The following is a 25,191-nucleotide window of genomic DNA, read 5'->3' as shown; positions in this document are numbered from 1 at the left end:
CAGCTCTCTTTTGTTGCCATCAGAATTCAAAACAAATCATTAAGTCAGTCATTTTATATTTGCAAGTTTCTTGTCTTGACTTACTTTGTGTCTAAGTAATGGTCAGGACCATTCATCTCCAGTTGTTTTCACTGCTCTGTTCTAATTTGGGACAGAAGCAGGACAAATGCATTACCGCTGCATGTGCTGGCACAGCTACAGAGCCCTTATATTTTGCTAAGCTGCTCTGGGATGTAGAAAAGAGGAATGCGGCCACGGATGGGGATCGTAAAAAGAGCTAATGTATGGCAGGCTTCTCATGGTCTGTGGTTGTACACACATATATGCATACATGTGTGTTTGAGGCAGAATGTGATCAAAGATGCACGTGGAAGCATAAAAAAGAGGCACCTACTTCCCAACTTCATCGATGACAGGGGCTGGACACAGTAAGAACGTGTCTTCCACTCCGGCCGGCTTTTCATCTAGGAGGAAAACCATCCTTTTAATAAAGGCATATACTCCTCAGTCTGTGTATTTCTGTTAATTAGAGACACTTATTAGGTACTTGTCAAGGTGAAACAGTTAAAATTTGATCTGTATATGCTTTAGCAGACTAATACTATACAGATATTTCTGTATTGTTTTTGGCAAAAGCTGATACTTTGTGCCAATATATCGCACATTTGAATTACTGTCAACATTTTTCAAAGGGGAAAACCGGTTTATGCACTGAGAAAAAGACTGAAACATACACAAACAGAGACTGATGTTAACCTTATTATCCTGTTGGCTTTACACTAAAAAAACAAGTGCATGTGTACTCACTGACTGTAACCGTGTCGTTGATTTTGAAGCTGCAGAGCACCTGGTTGATGTTTCTAGCGTGGAGAAACCCATTTCCTCTCACCACCACTTGGAAAGACTCTGGTTACACAACACACATTGACATTTTTACACTCTGGCAAGCAAAATGACATTTTATACTGAATGTATTTAACGTAATGCTAATTTTAATGACTGCACAGTTAAAAGGGCAGTATCTAAATTCTGAATGGCTTCAATTAATGCATTTGTTTTGTCTGTGTGAGGACAGTAACAGTTGAACTGTGTAACCAAATTAGATATCTGGAAATATGGGCCCCAGTCCTTCAATCTGTTTTGTTCACACTGCAAGCCTTAGTTTTCAATTTGGATTTACTGGTCACATCAGATTTCTTTTGTTTGGCTGTTCCTATTACGCTTTAAAAGTGGTTAAGATTCCACTGTAAAGTGGTCATGGTCCTAAACTAAACTCATTGCATGCGCAAAAGAGCAATAACAAAGGCATCATGCAGAACGCTGCCATACAGACATAAACATGGAGGCCACTGAATTCAGCATTTAAGTTTTCATTTATAAGTTGATGTGCAGTGGAAGCCAAACATGTTTTTAATACTTTTTTGTCTAAAAGGTCTTTTTGAGATATTGTGTTCACAAGAATGAGACAAATGCAATGACCTTGACCTTTGACCACCAAATTCTATCAGTTCATTGTTGAGTCCCATGGAACGTTTGTGCCAAATGTGAAAAAAAATCCCCTCAAGTTGTTCTTGACATATTGTGTTCACAGGAGTGAGACAGACGAGGTCCTAGTAAGTTTGACCTTTAACCACCCAAAGATAATGTGTTCATCTCTAAATCCAAATGAACGTTTGTGCCAAATTTGAAGAGGTTATTTTAAGGCATTCTTGAGATATCATATTTGTTAGAATGGGATGAAAGGATGGACAGCCCAAAAACATAATGCCTCTGGCAGTCACTGGCGTGGAGGCATAAAAATGACCAAGAGACACAAAGATACAGTTGGTCCATTATGCTGTGAGGTACAGTAAAGAAGAAAAGCTATGATTTGACCAAAAAATTTAATCTGGTAGAGTGAAAACTTCTTCCAATTAAATGATGAATTACTAAGTCACGTGACTTTAATCTATAAACTGTAATTTGTCAGCAACTACAACTATGTTTCAAGTGAAATATACATAGACAGATACGCAGATGTGAGAAGCAGTAAAAGTCTTTCTGCTTGTGCCAAAAGTGTTTAATCAACTTTTATCTGTTCATTTATGGCTTTTAATATCCAGTTAATCTTTCTTTTACTGTCATACTCTTTTTCTTGGCAGGACACAAAAGGATGTTGTCTACTTTACATTCTAGCTGCTGCCAATATCACCACTGACGTTCTCTCACAGTCAAGCCTTTTAATGACAGCCCGTAATATTATCCTCACTGCGGGACCTGTCCCAGTAGTTTCCCTGTAAGTGACCTGAATGCCCATGTATGGCCATTTTTCAGTCTGGGATTGTCATTACTGAAGTGAGAGACGGGGCTCCTAGTAATGAAATCAACACAAATTAAGACATGAAAGGGAATCTGGCACCAGCGTGGACAACCTAGGAGAGACACACTGCAGTGTGTGTTTTTAGCCCCCACCTCCTGCACACACACTGGAGGGCTCAGCTGCCAATATTTCAATGCAGGACTTCTTGATGATCTGAGGGGGAAACAAAGAGAAAAGACAAGTATTTATTCTATTCTTTCATATATGCGGATGTTCTGTTTTAAGCAGGCACATTTGTCAAATTTAAAGGAATACTTCACCCTGCAAATGCAAACATAACAGGGAAACTGATGAAAATATTAGCTACTCTTATGAGAAACACAAGTTGATGTGTGCTCACTCTGCCTGTACGGTACTCTGTGAATATGTGAATGTGTTTCATAAGGCCAGTGCACACAGAGACTTACAGTTCTACCTGGCGCATATGAAGAGTAGTGTTTATGGCTGTTTGAGTTAGATCTTCGACTGCAACAGTTTGCTTTATATCTACTTTTGAACTCCTGCATTTTGCAAACCAGTGCAGTGCCTATGTCGCTCATGAGGAACAAGGCATTCTGTTCATTCATACTTTCTAAAGCCAGTCCTGACACCCAAGGGAGTAATAAAAGGTAATTGTACTAATGCGGGACAGACTCAAGATAAATACACGAATTTGGATGTCCGCTGTTTGTGAGCTTCAGCTACAGGAATGCTCCCCTGCACAGAGAGGGTGTTTATTTACCGAATCAATGACTCCCCGGAGGGCGTGGAAGCCGCCCAGCACAGGAAACACGTGCTCGATGGTGTCTGCAATGGTGGCCAGCTATAGAGGGAGATCGAGGTGTGGATGGAGGAGAAAGAGGAGAAGAGTTAGGCAACTATTATACTATTCAATTCTATTTGTTGGAAATTTTATTATGGCGAAAAGATGTTGTCACTGTGACCTTTGACTACCAAAGTGTAATTATTTTTTTCTTGGGTCCAAGTGCATGTTTGTGCCAAATTTTAAGAAATTCCTTCAAGTTGTTTTTGAGATATCACATTCATAATAATGAATCAGACAAGGTCACAGTGACCTTTATCTACCCTCAAACAGTTTTTGAGATATTGCATCCATAAGAATGGGACAGACATTCTGAAAACATAATCCCTGCGGCCACGGCTATTGCTGTTGCAGAGGCATAAAAACTGAATTTGACGTTAAACGTACTGGTGATATCATTTAGGAAATTGTACACAGGGAGATCTGTACAGTGAGTCTCCATGAAGAATTGCAAGCACACAGTTTAAAACCAGGTAATCCAATTCACAGTAATAATCACATATTCCACAATTAGGTAATGGCCCATTTACAACCAATCAAATGCAGCTCGTACTAAATTTGATGGAGATACCGTGTGGTTACTGAAGGTCAACCATATGCTCTCATATATCCTCCACATTAAAAACAGGATCCTAAATCTTCCTCCTAATCATCATGTTGAAGCTAAATATTGAGTATTATTCAAGTGACAGACCTTTCTCCAGTCCAGCTTTTAGTGTTGGAATCCTAAGAGGGAGCTTGGGGTTAAAAGTCCCTTGGCTTGGTTTTCAGGAAATTTTAAATTATGGGTTAGCCAAATTGCATAGGGGCCACTGAATACACACTATGCAACATGGACATAAAAGCATTTCCACAAGTCTGGATTCCTGAGCACATGTGGTGCAGTTAATGTATGGTACTGTCTTTATTTCAAACCAGGTATATAACACTTAAGGGATGTAAGTCTATTTGCAAGAGACGGCACAGATTTATTACATTACCTGTGTCTCATTGAAGTCTTTGACCCCAACGCAGTACACAATAGCTCCAAGAGACCTGGCTCTCTCTGCCTATAAGAATACACAAGCAATAAACCCAGAAAGTTCCAGAAAACTGGCATGCAAGCAATAGTATGCAATTTCAGTCACTGAATGTTGGAGTTGCTACCTCTTGTTGTGCAGTGATGAGCTGATGTTCCTGCAGCTCTCCATCTGTCAGTGCAATGATCACACTTGCCGTGCCTGGGAGAAACATACAGTAATGTTATGACCTCAATATAATTCATAACTTAGCCTGAAATAGGTTTTTATACAAATGAATTATTTGATGCTTACCAAAATTCTCCTGGTGTATCTGCTCGTTTGCCTTTAAGAAGACATTTCAAGGTCAGGAAATACCAAAGTTTTACATTGTAATCAATAGATAAAGAAGGTACAAAAAGTTTGATTCTCTAAAATAACACAAAAAGGCTTTGCAACAAATGCTCACCCTCTGCAACCCAAGGTGCATGAATGTATCTCCACCAGGAATCTCTCTTTTCAGAGAGTTCAGCCCCTTTCTGATTTCCACTCTGCACAGAATAAAGAGCAGAGTTGGTCAAACTGCAACTTTTCGCCTATGGGCCCTGACACACCAAGCTGACGTTCAGCTGTTGGTCAGTATCGCCTCAGTTGCTGCGGTTTGTCCCGCACCATGGCCCTTATCACCATTTGTTGACGTTTTCTTAGCAGATTCAAAATTGGTGCCCGTCAATGATGAAATCACTGTGATTGACAGTTCAGCCCAGTGCACAAGAGACAAGAGACACGAAAATGACAAAAACAAAAAAAACGACTTAAAGTGGAAGTAGGAGCAATACAAACTTGTTCTATAAGGCCATTGAGCTCTTTAGCAGAGATGTTTCCTGATGGTTTGTGTTGTTGGTAAATATGCTTTGTTCTTTCAACTCTTGTACCTTGACTGTGGTGCTGATGTGCTACCTGGCTAACTAGCATCATGACGGTCTTCTGGTTTCCATTTTTGGATGGAAATTACAGACTACCTCCAATCTGCTGGTTTGGAGAATTATTTCCTCTTATGCAGTGTATGTGCTAACTGGCCATTGGCTATAGTCTTTTTAGTCGTTTTAGCACATTTATTATTTTCAGAAAAGCTGGTCTTCACATAACACTGAAAATAACACTGAGTTTTATGAAGCACCAGTCACACGGGCCAATTTTTCAACTTCTTGTCAGTTCAGAGAGCATCTGCTTTCACTCTGGTGCAAGTTTATTTTACGGCTGATTGTTCCTCTTGTGTAGCAGCATTCCATTCTAGAATAACATTCATTCATAACAAATTCAGCTTGGGTTGGTTCGTTGGGGTAAATCAATTATATAAAGAGCTTACGTTAATCAGTCATAACTTCATTTACCTGTTTTCCGTCAGTTTCATGATGGTGGATGCTCTGGAGGAGAATGTTATGAATGACATCCTCAGCATGGGACTGGAACAGAAATAAAAAAAAGCATTGTCACAGAATTTGGCAGCTGGTTGGTGATTTCCCACCTTGCACAAAATGTAAGTTCCACAAACATCTGGGATTAATCAGAAACATTGTGACAAATACAGTAAATCTGCAAGAGCAACATATTGTTTTCCTCAGAAACATAAAATAACTGTTCGAAAAAAATCATGTGCTGTACTTTCATGCAAGACAAAGTCCTTTCATTTAGACAATAAATATCTCATTGTGGACAAACGACTTCACTCTTTGAGGTCGCTCCAACAGGCTGTGTACGAAACTCATGAATGCAACATACTAAGACACCAAGTGACACCAAGCATGGATTTATGCCGGTGTGCAGGATTTGAACCCTCTGTGCGTGACAATGACTCAAATGTTGGTACTTAACTGCATCACTGATCCCTCAGATGTGGGTAAAGGTTTTCGTTTTTGTTTAGTGGTGACATTTTTATATTTGGAAAGCAATTACATACATGTAAACATACACATCTATCTGAAGTAAAAAAAAAATGTTTTGAGAGAAAGTAAGTGAAGGCAGATCTGCGCTTGATTGAAACAAGTTTGTTTGTCACAGAAACTTTGGGCAGGGTTGGTTCTTTGCTGTGGCTGAAACGTAAAGCTCCAGGTGTTGTTGTGGCCTTTGAGCAGAACAGAAAAAACAAAACCACCCACAAGCTGAAAGCCATCTGTTGAAATTTAGCATTTTACGCTGTACTCTATTTCTATTGAAATATGGTTCATATTTAAGCCATGATAGGATGTAAGTCTTGCAGTTTGTGTATTTGCAATTGCTGTAATATTTACAGAATAGGTAAATACAAGTAGATAATTGATTAAAACATGGTAGTTTAGGTATATGTTCGTGTTCACTGCAGAAGATTAATTTGCATATTTGAAAAATGTAGAATCAGTGTAGCTAGTACTACAAAAACTAAAAAGGATGCAAATTAGGATTGCCCCTTGAAAGTCGGAGACTTGAATCATCAGTCAGAGACCCTCAACCAACTGAGATTGTTTCAAGTCAGTCATTTTTTTTCTGTTAAGTGTACTTCTGGCAAAATTTTGGTCCCCAGATTTTGCTGCGGATTGAAGGCGCTTTACTTTCACGCTACTCTCAGTACAATCAGTTGCGGACATGCAGGCAGTGGCAGCGACCGCACCGTAAAGCAAATAAATCTGTGTACGAGAAACAAAACTTTCTGTTCAATATGTGTATTGAACAGCCAAATCCAATTTCACTCGCATAATTCTGATTCGGGTACAGCCCTCAAGCAAAATATAGATTTATGACCAAAAACATGTATGTGAGGTCACAGTGACCTTGACCTTTGACCTTCAACCACCAAATTCTAATCAGTTCATTCTTAAGTTCATGTGGATGCTAAATGTTTGGAAATTTTAAGATCTCCTTGAGATATCTCATTAATGAAAATAAGCCGTACTTAAAATCATAGTGACCTTGACCTTTGACCGCCAAATTCTAATCAGTACATCTTTGAGTCCAAGTGGATGTTTGTGCCAAATTTATACAAATTCCCTAAAGGTGTTCTTGAGATATTATGTTCATGAGAATAGGACAAACGGACAGACAATAAATGCCTCCTGCCTTGGCTTTAGCCCGCATGGATGCATTATCACTTGAACTTGTAATCATGAACATGTAACTGTAGCAGCCATTTTTTTCATTATCTGGGTTTTTTAAATGAAATTTTTTATCACTCATGCTATTGAAAACATCCATCCCCCTGATTTCAGGGGTTGTCGTGTTCAGGAGTATGTCACCTCAAAATCGAAAAATATAATGCAAAAAAGCCGCTTCTAAGCATTGCTGCTAGGGGCGCTATAGCATAAAACAACAAGAGACAGCTGACACCTTCTGTTTTGGTTCACCACTCCTCAGAACAACCACAGCTGACCAATTTGATGAAGCTATAGCTGAACATTTCCATATGCGTCCGTACATTTATGACACTTTGTCACCTTTTCAGACAAACATCCTATCATTTGGTTTTTTTTTTGTCTTCTTTCTGTGCAGTAACTACAGCAGTACACGTTCCTCCATAGACACCATGTCTGTTTACTACTGTGGTCATGAAAAAGCTCCATTTAGCTCTATAACGCACCTTCCGGACTGATGTTTGCTACCTCCACCTGTACATTCGAGCACATGTTGAGTATATTCACCAGGGTTGCACGTTTGTGTCACCTCGGCCAGACGTTGTCATTTGAATGGACCATGTTTCAACCCTAAGTCTGCAGAGGCTGTAAAACCCAAGCTGACTGCATACATCAGTTCAGCTACTAGAGAGACAGTGAAACGTCAGCCTGCGCACTAAGTGACTAAACATATGGCGAACTGTCGCTGAAGGTACACATTTTATTATACTTTGCTGAGGTGACTGTTGTGTGTTTTTTTTCTCTTAAGGGATCTACATCTCAGGGCTCCAGGAAGTCGAGTACATTGGCAACAAGGCTGTTAAGTGTCTGGAGACTTGCAGATGTCCACCTAAGCAATTCAACTTTTTTCCTGCATATTTGATGAGTTTTTTGTGTTTTGACATGTATGTCTACACATGTGTTTATAAACAGGGTTTCTACAACTTAAGGCATGTTAAATTTAGGACTTCTTTGATACGTTTTTAATGCCACAGAATGAAATATAAGACCAATTTTACAATACCAAATTAATAATAATAATGGAAAAGAACAGCAAACACAACAATATCAGTAAGTAAATTGTAAAATAAATAAATAAATAAATAAAATGAATTAAAATAAAGAATAAAAATGGGTTAGATGTCCTCCCACGTCTCAGCATTTTTAAGACTTTTGAAAAATTAATTTGACAATACCAATAAGTAATTAATACCAATTAAGGCATTATATTTAGATAAATTAAATCAATGCTTTTCAAGGATCCAAGGACAACCCTGAAAAAGTGTCTTACCTTTTGAATTTCTCCGCTAAATTCTCCACAAAGTAGTAGATTTCTTCCCAGTGATTCTTCACACTGCCAGACCTAGGACGAAAAAAATAAAATAAAATAAAAAATGTGAGCTGTGTTCAGTATGAACAAAATATGAACTATAGTAAGCGAAAAAAATCCCAAAAGTAGCTTAGTGGTAATGAAAATACAACTAACATAAAAGCTGTGAAGCACATTTTTCCTTAATCCAAACTAGCAGCTAGCTTAGTCATGGTAGCAATTGTAAAAACCTAATTTCCACATATCTGTGAGTTACATATGATTTCTTAAGCTAAAGTCAATCAAAATATCAGGCCTTAAGCTTTCTATCAGACACACTAACCTCCATATGGTAGAGCAGTCAAAGAAGATAATTACAGCTTTGTTAGCCAAAAACGACAGGGGGTAGAATCATTAGCTCCACAACAAGAACAAGCTGTAATGTCCTCTGGGCAAAAAAAAAAGCCTTGTTACAGTAACTTTACTATCCGTAACCATTATTTTAGAATGGACAGACGTCCCTGTTTTTGGTGGCCTGTCCCTGGCTGGAGCTGTCCCCTGGAAATGTCCCCATTTTTAACTGCAGGGCTGCTAACTCTAAACTGACTGTTAGACTTGCGCACTTTACATGCTTCACACGCTCTTGCGCAACAAATCCATGGGTGGATTACGAGACAATGGGCCCCTGGGCACACAAATAAAAAAGACCCCACCACCTCCATAAAAAAAAAAAAAAAAAAAAAAGAAAAATCTTGTTTTGTGTGTCTTTACAATTATCATGTTGGCTATCTTTTTTCTTTTTTTGGTCTCTTTGTGGTAATTGTGTAGTTATTTATTTTTTATTTTATTTTTAAAAAAAGATAATTTCATGTTTTTTTTATCATATGGGGTTGTTTTGCTCATTTTTGTAGTTATTTTATGTTTCTTTGCATTAATTTGCATCTCTCTGTAGCAATTTAAGTCTCTTCCTGCATGTAGTTGTAGCTGACTGCTACTGCAACTACATTTACAACTAGTTGTAAATGACTAATTTTTATTTAAGTTGCATACACCTTCAGAAACGAATATTATTTTCACATATAAATTTTCTCACAGTCATTAAGCCCAAGGCTTATTTTTCCTGTCTTTTATCAACCAATATATATATATATATATGTATATTATATATATATATATATATATATATATATAAATATATTATATCATATATATAATTTGTACACTTTAATAATTTTACATTATATTTCAAAAAACATGGGGAAAACAATATAAAAGTAGAACTTCCCTATAGAAATAAATAAAACATAAATATAGTATGTATTGTATCATACCAAACTTTATCAGTTGGCCTGCACCATAGTTTATTGTGATAAAAATGTTAAAAACTAACCATAGTCAAATTAAACCAAAACTGTCCTCGTTGTTCAATTTATTAGATGATGACATTGAATATTTTAATAAAATTTACCACCAAACTGGAAATGTTGCTGGTTGTCATTGATGACTTCTGGTCACCTAATATTATTTGTAAAAAGAAAAGGAAAAGAATATTACTTTTATTCCATAGTTACTATCAAAAGTTAGAATTGTATTCCTCTGTCTAGCTTGTAACAGATAACTTGCTCCTTTAGTAAACAACAGAGGGAAGGAAATTAAACCAAAATGTCATGAAGAGCATGAACCATCCCGTTAAATCAATTAGCCTGCACTATACATCAGGAGCTTGTTGAGATAAAAGAGGCTGTTGGCGTGGTCTGGTGTGTAATGTTTGACCCTGCTGTATCCTGAATGAGGCCCTGGAGGCTGAGGAAATAGGTCCTGGTCTCCCCAGGGAAACTGCCATAAAACTGAACTATTATAAAAGAAAAGAGTCCCTATGGAGCTGCCTTCATTTCCTCTGGGTGGACTGTGTCTGCATGTGTGTTTGTAGCCGTTTCATTAAGGAAGAGGGCTTCTGGCATGATGTGACCAGTCAGCAGGTCATCTGTTAGCTAACGAGAGAGCCAGAGAGATGACACATGGGAAATGAGCTAATTGACTGTGGTCAAACAAGAGGCCTGTTTAAAGGCTTACTGAAAATAAAGTGACTGGATGTTATTCTAGGTGCTGCTGAACTGATGTAATGGCATTAGACACACTGGGATGAGCCAGCATTGATGTGTTGCTATTTCTCAGTGTGGAACAGGAGGTCAACACCATTTTTATCCACAAGGATTAACTGGATTTCAATTTATTGGATAGTTTCCAATTGACATGCAGTCCACTTTTTTATTTATGAGGGGGGAATGGATGAGTTAAAAGGGGAAGACATAACAAATACATTTGTAGGCAGTGATGACTGATGTGTTTTTTACTTTACCATCAGGGAGGGGCATACATATTTCAATGGTTGTATTTTGTACTTATGTTGGCAGTTTCTTTTTAATCTTCTTTTTTTTTCTTTGAATTTTTCTGTACATTTATTTCCTTTAAGGATTTTGGGGAAAGATTCTCTGTAAAGATTTTTGACTTTTTTTTTTTTTTTTTTTAAATAAATTGCCAATTTTTTTTGATTATTTTTGAAGAATATATGCCCTCCAAACCTGTGGGCCACATGTCTGGAAGGCATACTTTTTTAAAAACTTTAAAAAATTAAATTTTTTATCTTAACCGGAAACTGTGAAAACAGAACTAATCATTGGATTTTTAAATCCAAATCCATTTTTCAACAGTCCTGGCATACATTATGTTGGATGACCCCTTACATCAGAATAAAAAACCTTAACAAATCTGAGTGTAAAATGTTGACCTTTCATCTATTTTTTTTATTCTATGTCTCATTTAAAATTTGCCAAAAAAAAAAAATAAATAAAAAAAACTTTGTTTGCATGAACTAACCAACTTTCATCACCAGAAGTTTAATGTCTAACAACTAATATATGGTTGAGGGAGTGTCATGCATTTTCCACCAGTCAAGCTCAAGGAAAAAAAATATTTGTAGCTTTGGGGAGGATATAAACAAAAGAAAGAAAGAAAAAAATAAATCATCCCCCAGCCCCCCCGCTCTGATAAATAAAGATCAGTCCCTTAGTTGTACTTCAATGTATTGGTGAATTTCCATTACATGCACTCCACTAAAGAGTCTTTATTATTAAAACCAAACATATAGAACTGGCTTCTTATTACCTTCATTGTTGACTGCAAGAAATCACCAGTTTGAAATGTATGAGAGTTTATGGGATCCAGACTAAACACAGTCTCTGTTATCCTAGCTTACCTTGGAGTTTTATCATTTCCCAGCATGCCAGACATAATAAACATAATGAAGTACTTCTGGCTTATGGGCTTTTCATGATGAGAAAACATTTGTTCAGTAAATGAGATTACTACCAACAAGGTTTATTTTCTGTTCAATTATTTGGAATATTTGAAGATACAGAAACCGACAGAATCTTAACAAGTTGCTTTGGAAAACAGCACCTGCTTCATGGCCAAACTTGAAATGGTAATGAATTGTGACTAATGCTATTTGCCTTGCAATTAAGTGTCTCAGGGGTTATACCCTATGGTCTTTTTGTATTATTGTTTGGCAGCGGAGGGGTCACTATTTGGCTAGGCTTAAGGGGTTAGACACAGCCAGGGACTTTCCCATCATGCCTCAGTCTCTCATGTATCTTTATCCTGCCAAATAGGTCTCTAATGACAAGAAGAATACTAGGTGTTTGTATTCTTCTACTCCCCAGTTTTGACTGGTCACCCCCAAATCAAAAATACATATTTTTCCTCTTACCTGTAGTGCTGCTTATTAATCTAATTTGTTTTGGTATGAGTTGCAGAGTTTTGGATATGTGGGCTGTAGAGATTTCTGCCTTCTCTCCAATAAAATGGAACTAGAGGGCACTCGTGTTGTGGTGCTCAAAGCACCAACAATACTTTTAAAAAACTCAACAGCAATGTCTCTTTTCAGAGATCATGACCTGGTTACTCAAGATAATACACAGACCTTATTGTGAGCAGTTTCATGTAGGAACTATTTTCTTTCTACTGAACTCCACCTGCCAACCATATCGCTGTGCAAAAAGTGCATCTACTCAGGAACAAGAAACTCGTGACAGTACGAGATTTAAACATTAATGCCATCTTCCTCTTTCTTCTTATTTTCAAGATAAGGATAATCCACTGAACTTGGTGTGAGCAGTTACATGTAGGAACTATTTTCTCTCTACAGAGCTACACCTGGCATCAGAATCACCATGCAAAGAAGTTTGCATCAACTCATGGATGAGAGGCTCGTAACAGTGCAGAATGTAAACATTAATGTCACCCTCCTCATCCTCCTTTTTTTGGAGCTCAAGATAATCCACAGACCTTTTTATGAGCAGTGTTAAGTAGGAATTATTTGCTTTCTACTGAACAACAACCACCAACTGTATCACTGTGCAGCAGGAATTGTGCATCTACTCATGGTAGAGAGGCTCATGAAAGCATAGGATATAAACATTATTGGCCTCCTCATTGTTCTTTCTTTTGGAGCTCAAGATAATGCACAGACCTTGCTGTGAGCAGTTTCATGGAGGATCTATTTTCTGTCTACCAACCTACACCTAGCAAACATAGCACCATCCAGAAGGAAGTGTGCATCATTAATGGTAGCTCTACTGTAATATTAGCTAACTCAGTGGTGCCAAGTGAGCTCGCAATAGATGCACGCTTCCTTCTGCTTGCATGATTTCAGTTGGCATTCAGTCGACAGTAAGAAAACTAGGTTACAATTTCTGCTGTTGAGTTTCTCAAATATATTTTTGGTGCTTTAAGCACCACAAGTCAAGTGCGATCTAGTTACATTACCCTGGAGAGAGGGCAGACATCTCTCTAGCTGATTTCCCCAACACTCAGCAGCTCACACCAAAACAACAACAAACAACCAAAATATTCTAGATTGATAAATAGCAATAAAGGTTTGAGGAAAATCTGTATTTTGGATTTGGGGTTGAGCACTTTCTTTAAAAGGGTACAAAAATACTTTTAACTGTTGCATAGCTCATATAATATCTGCAAGAGGTAGATAAAATTGTCTATTGGCCATTATTTTTGGAGAAACTGAACTGTTTTGGTAAAACTCGTAACAATCACTCCAGAACTACAAGCATTTCACTGAGAATCAACACGAGAAACAGTAGCTGAAACAAAGCCAGCTCAAACTTCAACTTGAAATCCAAGAAAAGCAAACACACTGATTGCTCAAAAGGCAGTGAGCTACTTAAAAGAAATACCTTTCTGAGGCATCGCACTTCTGCCAAACCTAAAGGTTCAGATTTAGGTTCCCTGAGGCCACCCATGTATGAAATATCTAGACCCTTATTGCAAATACAATAACAGCATCAACAATAATTAATCTAGTCCGAACAGATACAAATGCTGGTCAAGTAATCCTCCTCACTAAGCATTTTCTCAGTGTTATTGTTGATCTAATGACATGGCTCGTTCCCCCACATCAAGGCTGACTGAGAACAGAAAGAGGACAAGACCTTACAAGCTCAACAAAATCCTCCCAAAATATAAAAAGCTTGAGGTGGAGGAGGAGAGATGTTTAGCTTGGATGTTCAACAAAATGTGCAACGCAAACAGAAACAGTCACACACACACACACAGCCTCTGACCTGAAGGAACAGCAGTAGCCAGTTTCTTTTGCAAATTGTTCCATTACAGCAACAGAGAAGGAGGGAAAAAAGTCTGGTGAAACTTCCCTGCAGCTAATAGTTATGTCGAGGTGTGGGGATAATTTTTGAGTATTTATTTAACACCAGGGTGAATGTGAGGACTCCCACCTTTGGTTTTCAGCTGCTTTATCTTTATTTCTGAACCACAATAGCTCTTGTTTGCCTTGGAACGGTTTGATTGTCTGAGGTGGCTGCAGTCGTGGGACCGAGGCCTAGCTTGCAGTTTCACTCACCTGTCCAAACAGCGTTGGGAAAGGAAGTGGGCCATTTTGTTCTATGATTCTTGATGAAACAATTTTATGCGGCGACTTTTTCCCCCCTAAATCCTTTGATCTAATTTTAATGGTCTGAGTTCAGCTCTCGTGTTTAGCGGTTTGGGGTTTTGGACACAGAAAATAAAAGTTTCCTAGGGGTAAGGGCGTCACGATTTGCCGACAAAGTGATCAAGCCCTAACAGCAGTTTGGAGTTATGTCATAGCAAATTGTCAAAGCCGAGTGACAGTGTTTTCTTGATTTGACAGATTCACAGAGCAAGATGAGGAGCATATGTATGGCCATAAGCCATCTGAGGGCTGAGAGGAAAAAAAACAAAATAGAAGAAAAGGAAGGGAAGAGCAAGGGAAAGATAAAGAGCCTTATCGGTGAGATTACAGTACATTCAGCTGACTTTCAGATAATGGGAAAAATCTGTTGGCTCGGTCGCAAACATTCTCTGCCAGAGGAAACATGCCGATGATCTGATAAAAACTTCAACTGCTACAGCCAACACAGCTGGCATACAAAACAGCCTGAAGCTCCAAAACCATCAAACACAAAGGAAGGTGTAAACAACCGATTAAGACTGTTTTCACACCAAATCCTTTTGGTCTGGTTAAAACAGATTTAGGTCTGTTTGCCAGATTAGTACGCTTTGTTTGGGCTGGTGTGAAAGCTGTCAGTTGAACCCAGGTGCAGATCAAATAACCAAACCAAGATGGGTCTTGGTCTGCTGTCAATTGGACTATAAAAAGCAAAAATATCACACACAGTTTTTTATGACAGCAGATATGTGATTTAAGCCCGTTTTCACGCCAAACTTGTCAAATAATGTCACTTCTGCATCCAACCGGAGTGCAGTTGGACAGCATAATAAATCCATCTGCTGGTTGTGAAATCTGTCTGCGAAAAATTGGAAAATTGGCTCTGTGGTAAACATATAGTTATGATACTTACATGTTTTCTTCAGCAAGATAATGTCCACAAATGAACATCACTTTCAGGATTGAAACCTCAATGCAATCGCCAGAAGTTCAACGCTAATGTTAGACTATGAACAAACCACATTACGATAACGTCGCCAACGCAACAAGGGCGTACTCAGCGCAGTTTGGCATGATGTCATTCTGTAGTATCATTTTGCCAGCGACCACCTTTTTAAGACACATAAAAGCTTCAGAATTCACAGTAGGGTATTTACTGACGTATTTTATGTCATAGAACCAAATGTGAAAGTCTCTTAAGCTTGTGTCAACAACAGACCCTTTTTCAGCCTTTTACCGAATTTTTTTTTTTTTTCAAAAATCCATTGATTTTGTGTTGAGGGAAATATTAACTGATTTCCAGGTTTCTATGCAGGTTTTCTATGCATGAGCAAGGGGGATATTTAACTGATTGAAAAGCTGTTAAAATTGCTGTGCTTGTATGCAACTTAGTCTACTTTGTAAGTCCATTACGTACATTAAAAAGTTCTTGTAAACTGTTCACATACACTGCAACAATGTCATGTCATCATTTTTTCCTGCCTTGGTCTTAACCAAATAAATCGAACTAAAAGTGTAACAGTGGCATAAGTCAATGTGTGGTTGATGAAATTTTATTTGACTTAAGTTATTTTTACAGGGACCATAGATCCAAAAAGCTGGGGTGCCCATGTGGCCCTGAGGTTCAAATGGCACCAATCACGAACCACAGTGCTGGCAGTTCAAGTACGACTGGAGAACATTGTTGCGTCTCTCTCCACCTCACTCACTGTTGTCTGTCAATTGAACACTAAATGCCCCTTACAACAATGCAAAAGCAGCCTACAAAAATGTTGCTCTTGTCTGAGCAGATTTATCTTAATCCACTATCCACTCTCTGTGGTCCAAATTACTTCATTAATAAGACATTAAGGCTTCCATAGGAATGTATTTGAGGTTTGGCTTTGCTTAATTGACAGCCGTTCAGCTGTGATGTTCACAGCTGGCTCAATCAGCTTCAACTCCACCCAGGCACCAACTAATAAAAACAATCTTGAAGTGAACCAAAATCCAAGTTTCATCATAGATTCTACTTTTTCTTCAGTTTGAAGTTATACTGGCCACTAAATCTAAAATACTTAATTCCCTCTGCTGCTGCATCTAACATTCAGGGCAGTGATTGGGTGTTCCCAAATAGTTTTGGGCACAAAGGGAGGTAATACGCATCATTACTGTTCAGCGGTGCTAAACAGACCGGGTCAAGAGGAGACAGGAATTTTGCTAGATGTCCCCCAAGGGTCCGGGAAGACCTGAGGACCAAAAAACATCTTCAGTCATTTAAGTAATGCCTTTTTCTGCTGACTGGCTGCTTTTGCAAATGCTGGATGTATAGAAAGTGTATGTACTACACAAAGAGAAAGAGAGAGAGAAAGTGTGTGTGTTGAGGAGCGTGTAAATTTCATTTGGAGGAGGGTACGGAGTTTAACAGAAAGACCGAACTAGTAAGTTGATGTGTACTTTACATTTATGCTGGTGATTTTAAAGCATGTACAGTTTTGTATGTTATTCTAATATTCCAGCAGCCCTCTGGTTTCTATTTATTTTCATAGAGTATGTAAATCAATTGGCTGAATCGTGACGCATTCTTGAGCTGTACATCACATCTGGTGTGATGTTCCATCACAGTGACTGCCAAGTGTTACATTACTGTTGCATGGTAATAAGGTACAGTTGGTAATTTTTTTGATAATATGACCAAATACATTTTTTTAAGGTATGTCATCATGTCCTGACAGTAGTACATGAGGTAGATAATCTGTAAAAAAAAAAAGAAATCATGCTCCTCTGCCCTCTCATAATGCTTTTAAGGGCATTTGCAAGAATTACAAAAACAACCAATCAGAGCTGAGGAGTCTCTAATGCAGCTGTCAATTATGTCAGTCATTGCTTGTGAACTTTAGTCTGACCGTCAAACTAGGCAGCACTGATCAAATATGAATCAAGGTCCTGCTATTGTCTGGATTATTTCCTTTTTCAAATGTTTTCAGGAACATATTTTAGTGTACTGTTAAGCTGTAACATGAGAACTTTTGCTCCAGTGGCCTAACAGAGCTATAACCGTAGCTTGAATTAGCTATGCATGTGAATGTGGTTGGCTGCAATGGGCAACTGTTTGGTGAAAACATCTCATATAAACTTAAGGCAAAACTGTGTTCTTCTGCTGCTCCCACGTGGCCATTAATTAATTGGTCTTTAACAGTAAAAACCGCCATCTTGAAAACATGCCTGCAATCCTTTAACTCCAAGAAAGGATATCACAGCTGAAGCCTGTTTGATATCAAGTTTCTTTAATTTCTCAACCAAGTCCACTTCTAACTACCAAGCAGACATGTCTCTCCCAGAGGGTAGTGGGATGACAGCATGTGGGAAAAAGCTCCATCGGTCAGAAGCCTTAGCAGCTCTCAGCTTCATTCTCACGGTTCAAAGTGTTGGAGAAGAAAAAACTGGGGAAAAAAACTCCACTAAGGAGGCTGTCAGCCATTCCAGCTGGGCCTACCCACACCACCCCAGCCTGCAGCCAATGATGGTGCTCCAATTTAACTGACTGGGCACAAGGATTTGTTTGTTTAAAACCACTAACCTACTTTTACAGCCATTGCAGAAGTCAAAGTCTTTACTGCGTGATTGCTGAGCTAATGCTGCTCTTCTATTCCAAAACCGAGAGGAATTGTTCGGAAAAAACTGTTGGATAACTCAGTGGCAGAAAGGCATGTGAAATGTGTGTCAGAAGATACAGATTTTTCGTTTTTCTTACTTTGTGATATACTTTTTTCCTCTGTAGACTGATTCAGAGTTTACCAGGGGGTTATGGATAGGAGTTAAAGTGTCATTCATTTTCTTTTAAACCTATTGTTTTGTTTTTGGCCCTGGAGGACTTCACACAGCACGAGATCCTTTTACAAGACATTTCTTCCTGCTGAAAACACCAAAACAGCACGGTGCAAAAGTGACAAAACACAGACTGAGTGTCATTCCACAGCTAGAACGTATTCTACTGCAAGACACAAAATATTTATGGACTGCAGCTGCAGTTTGGGCGTTGGGTCATGCTGCCTGAATCCTGGCAAGTCAGCGGAAAAACCAACCAGTGCGCCAACTTGTGACTCCATCAATAACAACAACAACAGTTTGAAGCCACGATTAGTGTTCTGAAAATAAACACAAGACAGTAATGACTGTGTTTTGGCTTGGGCCTACCAGAGAAAGATTATTATCAATAGCAGCAGCACTAAAGTGTTGTCAAAAGAGTATCTCTAAATCTTTGGACAATGATACTGCAGGAACACCAAGTAGGGCAATGAAGAGCATGGATTGGAGCGGTAATGGAAGTCTTGTGGAAACAAGATAAATGGAAAGAGCCTGTGGAAAAGAATGACGAAAAAGCAGACCAACATTGACACAAAAGGAAAGATGGAAAAAGACTGCTTGTAATACTTCATGTGTCTGTTTGCATGCTTGTTGACCTCTCAGTGATATTTGTATTAATGAAATACTACAAGGCTAATTCCTTTACTTACATTTGTAATCCATCCATAAATTCAACACTAACAGCAAAACTGTGCACTTCTCATTTGTGCCCAATCAATACAAACAAGATGGTTAAATTCAGTCTTCATCAAGAGGTGAATTCCTTTATCTCCCATCTGAATACACCCAAAGCCATTCCTCTGGCTCTGTGTTCCATATAAAACAGCAAGCTGGGGCCCGCTGCTCTGAATTAGCAAATATACATCCTTGTTGGTACATAAATTTAAGTGCGGGGCTTACGGGTATATATGAAATGATCACAGTGGCTTCTTTAAGGCTTTTTGGTTTCGGAAGTTGACAGTTTAATGGACACACAACCATCTGTCATTAAAACTTGTATTTCCAAAAGTCCTTAACTATGAGCGTCATGTCTTTGGAGTTCTGGTGGGAAAACTATCATCAGCCACTTGCATGCACACTTTATGCCAAGGTAGTGTGTGGCTTGTGGGACTGCAATGTTGATTTCCAGGTCAGATGGTTGTTTGGCCAATACTGAACAAATATCTAGACAACCATTAAATTAACTGCCATTACAATTTGCATAAACTTTCATGGTCACCAAACAATAAATTATAATAACTTTGGTGATCCTCTGACTTCTCTTTCTAGCATCATCATCAGGTCAAAATGTAATTTGTCCAATGCAATGCTTTATGATCACATAGCCTACCTACAAAACTTATGACATGAGCTTACTTTGTTTGGGTGCTAATTAGCATGTGTTAGCATGCTAACAGACTAAATAAAAATGGTTGCAGTGGTAAACATTATACCTGCAAAACATCAGCATGTTAGCATAGTCATTGTGAGCATGTTAGCGTGTCATGGTTAGCTTTTCCAGGGTATCAGACATTGACATGTAATGTTTTCAAGACATTTTTACCAAATGGACTTTTTAAAAATTCAAACATTAAGTGTGTATAAAGATTAGAATATATGTGGTCCTGTGCAACAGTAGGAATGTGATTATTAAAGTGAGATGGATTAAATTTTGCTAACATGTGAGCACAAGTATACAGTAAAGGACAATATAAGGTTCAATGGTAGGTTTAAAAATAAAAATAAAAAAATGGGATTTTCACTAAGAAGGGCTCAACTGCACCATTGTGTATTGAGTGAGTGTAGCCTCACAGAGCCACTAGAATGGCTGTAGACTTTTATTCCAGTTTCTGTGTGACTTTTTTAGGCTACAGTAGTGGATAAACCAGTTAATTGGTGCTGTATATGTCTCATATACCACACACCACAACACAGGCATGTAAATGTGACATTGTTAACTGAGGATGGCAGGGTGTGACCATGGCAGGGTCATCCCTATGTACCTACAGGGCCTCGTCTAGCCCTTCATAGAGTTTTGAGCATGTTTCTTTATTTAAAAAACAACATTGTGCAAGTATAGTATTGGCTATCTAACAGTTCAAATAGCGAATAAAACCCGAAGGGACGTGGATGTTACAAATGCAGGTTGAATGGTAAAAATCCATTCTGCCAATGTGGAGACATCCATGTCTAAATCAAGAAAACTTGACCATAAATTTGAGGGTGTAGGTTTCAGGGAGTTTAACATCTGAGGGCTATTAGCTGTATGTGGGTGACTAACATATTGACCCAGGGAAACCGTGAACATTTGGCCTTGGGCAAAGAGATTGCTGAGAACATAAAACCCTTTGACAGGTTCCCTTAATGTGTCTTATAAAGAGAATACAGAGCTGGGGAACAAAAGATCCTGGGAACATAGATTTGTTCCAGAAGAAGAGAGAACTGCCCCTGCCCCTTTGACACCAAGTGGGTATTGTCACACCTCTACTTTCCTTTAGGGTTTCATATAGAGCTTTGCAGGACACTTAGCAAATGAGGATAGTGTGCCTCACTAAAACCCAAATTTTCCATTTGTCCCAGATTCAAACTGGCAACCAGTCAGGCATTAGCCACCTCCTCTACCCTTCAGACTGCAGCCACCCATCTCAGACAGCACTGTCCTACATGTTTGGGCCGTGCTGTGACATCATCTTCCCAAGTCTGCAATAAATGCCTTTGGAGTCGACTTTATGAGCCAACGCAGCGGTTATCTTTCCTCATTACTGTGAAGCATACGGTGCTGCAACACAGTGCCCAAAGTGTGTTTCTCATTCTTTATCAAACAGACCTATTCCAATTCCATCAGCTTTACCATGTGTACAATTTCTGTCCAGTTTAACACTACCAATCCTATCAGACAAGTTTCACCTCTACTGTGTTCCCAGACCTGCAGAAACTACCAAAATTAATGACTGGACATAGAATAATAACAAGGGACACACAAGAATTAAAAAAGGGGGAAAAGTTTAATGACACCAATAACTGATGACTTCCCTGTCTTGATTAAATTAAAGTTTAAAAGCAACACCCTGCTGATTACTACTGCACCATGCAATGGTTGTTGATTACCAGCTACTTATCATCATGGATTTTCACACTGTTATTGAGGTTTATCTTGGCATCTTATTGCTTGAAAAATGGAAATGGGATGACGCATATTGCTATCATATAGATATATATAAGCATATCACTGAACAACATATTCACATAGAATAGTTCATATGATATCCTACAAATTAGCGCCCTACAAATCACGTAATCCACCAATCCACCAATCCACCAACCCAACCCACCTCTTTACAAAGCTGCTCAGGACCACTCCCTTTAACTCCCATCTGCGCATTGGTCATGTGTTGGCAGCCAAGCGTACAGCAGTTAATAAGAAGATACTGCACTGAATATTGACCCTAAATGGTTCCTGAGTAATGACGAAGGACATATGATGTTACAGCAACCTGCTAGGAGGCGGTCAGGCATGCTTTAATCAGACTCTGGCAATGGTCTATCTCTGGCACGACTCTGTGCATTTAAAGTGGTAATGGAAATCAATGTGACCTAGGTTTTACTATGCAAAAACCAAAAGTGCCAATGGAAAAACCAAAGTGACAGAAAAGTAGTTATTTGTGTTTCACATTGTTGAAGGAAGGACAAATCAGTGCTCTGTATCCTCTTCTGCATACTCAAGCCAACTCCACACACACTTTATGTCTTCCATATAAATCAACCAGGGCAGAGAGTTCAGTCTCATAAAACCCACTCAGGCCTGAGGGATGAAGTCAAGAGGAGGCTGGAGCAGCTCTCTAATGAGCTTCCTCCTATTTGAAGTCCACCACCAATGTCTCAACCTTGTTAGTGAGCCCCAGAGTGGGCACCAAAGCACGCAGACCAGCTAACAATAGCATCTGACACTGAAAAGAAAAAAAAAAGCCGTTGCTTTATTTGCAGCATGTGTCAGTGTTTACCGCACAGCGCGAGCCAAACACAGCCCTCCACATCTGGGGAGCAGTCCCATGTTTTGTGTCCACCTCTACTCAAGAATCAAAAGGAATTAAGTCAAAAAAGCTATTAATTTCAGTGGCAAGTAAACTGTCACCTAGCTCTGATTCTCACTGGAGGTCATCAGTGTAAAAAACGTGAGCCCTTGAGATGAAGCCGTTAGTGGCATATGAGATTATATACAGTCACAAGTGATGCTAATCTGTATCCACTGCTTCCCACCCCCCAAACACACACACGAAATCAGGCCTTTAAAGGTGCTGCGTGCAACATTTTGTTCTCCAAATTAAAACCACATTTTCCATAAATGTTGTTGCTTCCTGTCCCTTCCTGTTCCCCTCCCCATTCCTGGCAATGCCCCATTAATGCAAGGAAGAAAGCTGACATAGCAATTTGCTTTAAATCCAGGTTAGGTAAACTCAATGTATAGTAGTAGAGCAGCAATAAAGTTTCTTATGGACTGTTAGGGCTGTATGCCAAATAGTTTTTGAAGCACAAATTTAAATGGTTTTATTTTGTAATTAATTTGCCAGCTACTTTTAAAGAAAATGTTTTTAAAGTTTTTGGTAAGTTTTTTTTTTTTTTTTTTTTTTTAATATTTTGAAAATGTATAACTATTCTTTTATAATACATTTTGGCCATTTTTAAAAAAAAAAAAAAAAAACAACAACTTTTCAGCAGAAGAAAAGGTTTGCCAGTAATGTTTTCTTTTTTAAAGAATGCTTTGGCATTTCTTCCTTTTTTTCTTGAAGTTTTTCTATTCAAAAAGAAATAAAAACAAAATCACATCCCAGCCACCCCTCCTCTGATAAATAAAGATCGGTCCCTTATTGCTCACAATTTTTCCCCTGGGCTTAGAGTGATTGCTTGATTGATTACAGTCTTTTAAATTAATACAACAACAAGGTATAGTTTAGAAAATTCAACAGGTACAGCATCTTTAATTTGTGAGTTTTAAAAGATATTTTTGATTCCTTTATTAAATTACGCCTGAAAACACAAGTTACTGCAAGTATATAGACTAAACTGCAAAGTAAAGCCATTAAAAGAAAAGCAGGCACTCAAGGACAGTTTTTTCCCTGCTTTCCCCTGACATTTTATTTTCTCCCCTGTTGAAGTCCAGCGCTAAGATGTCACACAACCACAACATTTTTCCTATGTGGGCGTACAGAGAGTGGAAATGAAAGAGTGAACGGTGAGCAGTCACTGAGTAAAGAGCAAAAAAAAAATCCCTTTAGTATGAGGTTGGGAATAAAAAAAACAGCCTCTTTGACTTGGTGAGATCTTTTTTGCTTTTTCAGTACAATGAAAAAAAAAATGATGTGGAGAAAGGGGCCGTGGGGTTTAACTTGCAGAAAAAGGGAGCGATATCACTCGTGTTGCATCCAATTCGTCACCCCTCTTTTCGCTTATTCAGCAAACTGTACTCCGCAAGTCAGCCTCCTTTCCAGCGTCATTACGCACACGCGCGCACGCACAGATGCGGCTGTGCTTATCAGCTAAACTTTTCTTCTTTTTTTGAACAATCATGCTAGAAACTTAAACTTTTGTATATTTGACTTTATATTTAGAGATAAATTGTCTTTTTTTGCCATCAATTACAGCTTGGCTCAGCTTTGGCTAAAACAATATAAAATGAACAGAAACACGAAAAGTAGATGCAGATGTTGGCTTATTTTTGGTGTTTTACAGGCTTCTCCACACGGAAAACTGCTGCAGGCTAGTATTTCAGTGATGTACTCGTGTCGTTATGGATATAAAACTATTTCAAGCTGTTTCCACTTACTTATCAAGCACAAAATAGAGGTCAAACGCGCCCTGACAGGAACTCTCCTCCTCCTCCTCCTCGTCCGGCTGCTCCGGCTCAGGTCTTGATGGAGAAGAGAGCAAAAATAATCCGAATAAAACCAGAACAAGACGCATGTTCAACAAAAGTCTCGCCATCCTCGGGGTTTACAAAAAAAGTTAATTCCTTTGTTGATAAAATGAAAAAACAACCCAAAAGTTTGAGCGTCTTCTTACATCCCACAGACAGTTTGTGATTAAAGAGGCAGCGGTGCGCCCGAGACAAAAGAAAGGATGCAGGCGATGCGTCCGCGTCTCGTTTTACTTTGAGATCAATAAACAATCATGGCCACCCGCATCCCGGTCAAAAAGCCAACCGGAGAGATGCTTTCTCTTAATGGGGATGATTCAAAGTTTTGGATGTGACAGAATCCACAAAAAAGTTTTAAAAACAATCTGCAGAAATCCAAACCAAGACGAGACAAAATGATGGAATGGGTGGTCCTTAGAAAAAATATGGATAAAAGTTTCCTGTCTAAATGTCAAAACGAGTAGGTGAACGCTAAATGAAGCTGCAGAGCAGTGTTGGCGCTGGAGGAACTGGGAGCCCGGGGGACAGACTTGGCTCAAATGGACCAGGTTTCATATTTCAAACTGAGGAGGAGAGAGAAAGAGTGAAAATGGGTCAAGATCCTATTTTGCGCCTCCCTCACAGACCGGCGCATTTTGGATGCGGTGATAATTCTGAGAACTGTCTCTGTTAAAGGCTGAAACCTATTTTCATTCATCAGTATAGCTACCTAAAACCAGTGTGTGCATGTATGTAGTTTTGCAGCATTTTGTCCTCATTAATCGCTGCAAGTTTGTTTGCTTTCTCTGTGCTGCTGCTGCCAGTTAATTACAGCAACAGCAACATCCTCTGTAATTATGCCACCAT

At 38.7% G+C, this 25,191-nt stretch overlaps 1 protein-coding gene across 1 annotated transcript in view; it reads right to left on the bottom strand.

Annotated features, from left to right (window-relative positions):
* Nucleotides 1–24,869, bottom strand: part of antxr1c (ANTXR cell adhesion molecule 1c) — a 49,134-nt gene extending 24,265 nt beyond the window's left edge. The window contains 11 exon segments of the mRNA XM_042507652.1: nt 395–464; nt 808–906; nt 2,452–2,512; nt 3,081–3,161; nt 4,142–4,210; nt 4,308–4,381; nt 4,475–4,505; nt 4,629–4,710; nt 5,554–5,625; nt 8,594–8,665; nt 24,256–24,869. Coding sequence (XP_042363586.1) covers nt 395–464; nt 808–906; nt 2,452–2,512; nt 3,081–3,161; nt 4,142–4,210; nt 4,308–4,381; nt 4,475–4,505; nt 4,629–4,710; nt 5,554–5,625; nt 8,594–8,665; nt 24,256–24,413 — 869 coding nt within the window. The 5' untranslated portion in view covers nt 24,414–24,869.
* Between the last annotated feature and the right edge of the window lie 322 nt (nt 24,870–25,191).

This window comes from Plectropomus leopardus, chromosome 19, assembly GCF_008729295.1.
Source record: "Plectropomus leopardus isolate mb chromosome 19, YSFRI_Pleo_2.0, whole genome shotgun sequence".
Taxonomy (NCBI): domain Eukaryota; kingdom Metazoa; phylum Chordata; class Actinopteri; order Perciformes; family Serranidae; genus Plectropomus; species Plectropomus leopardus.
The sequence above is the reverse complement of the archived record's forward strand: the minus strand, read 5'-3'. Positions and strand labels throughout refer to the sequence as shown.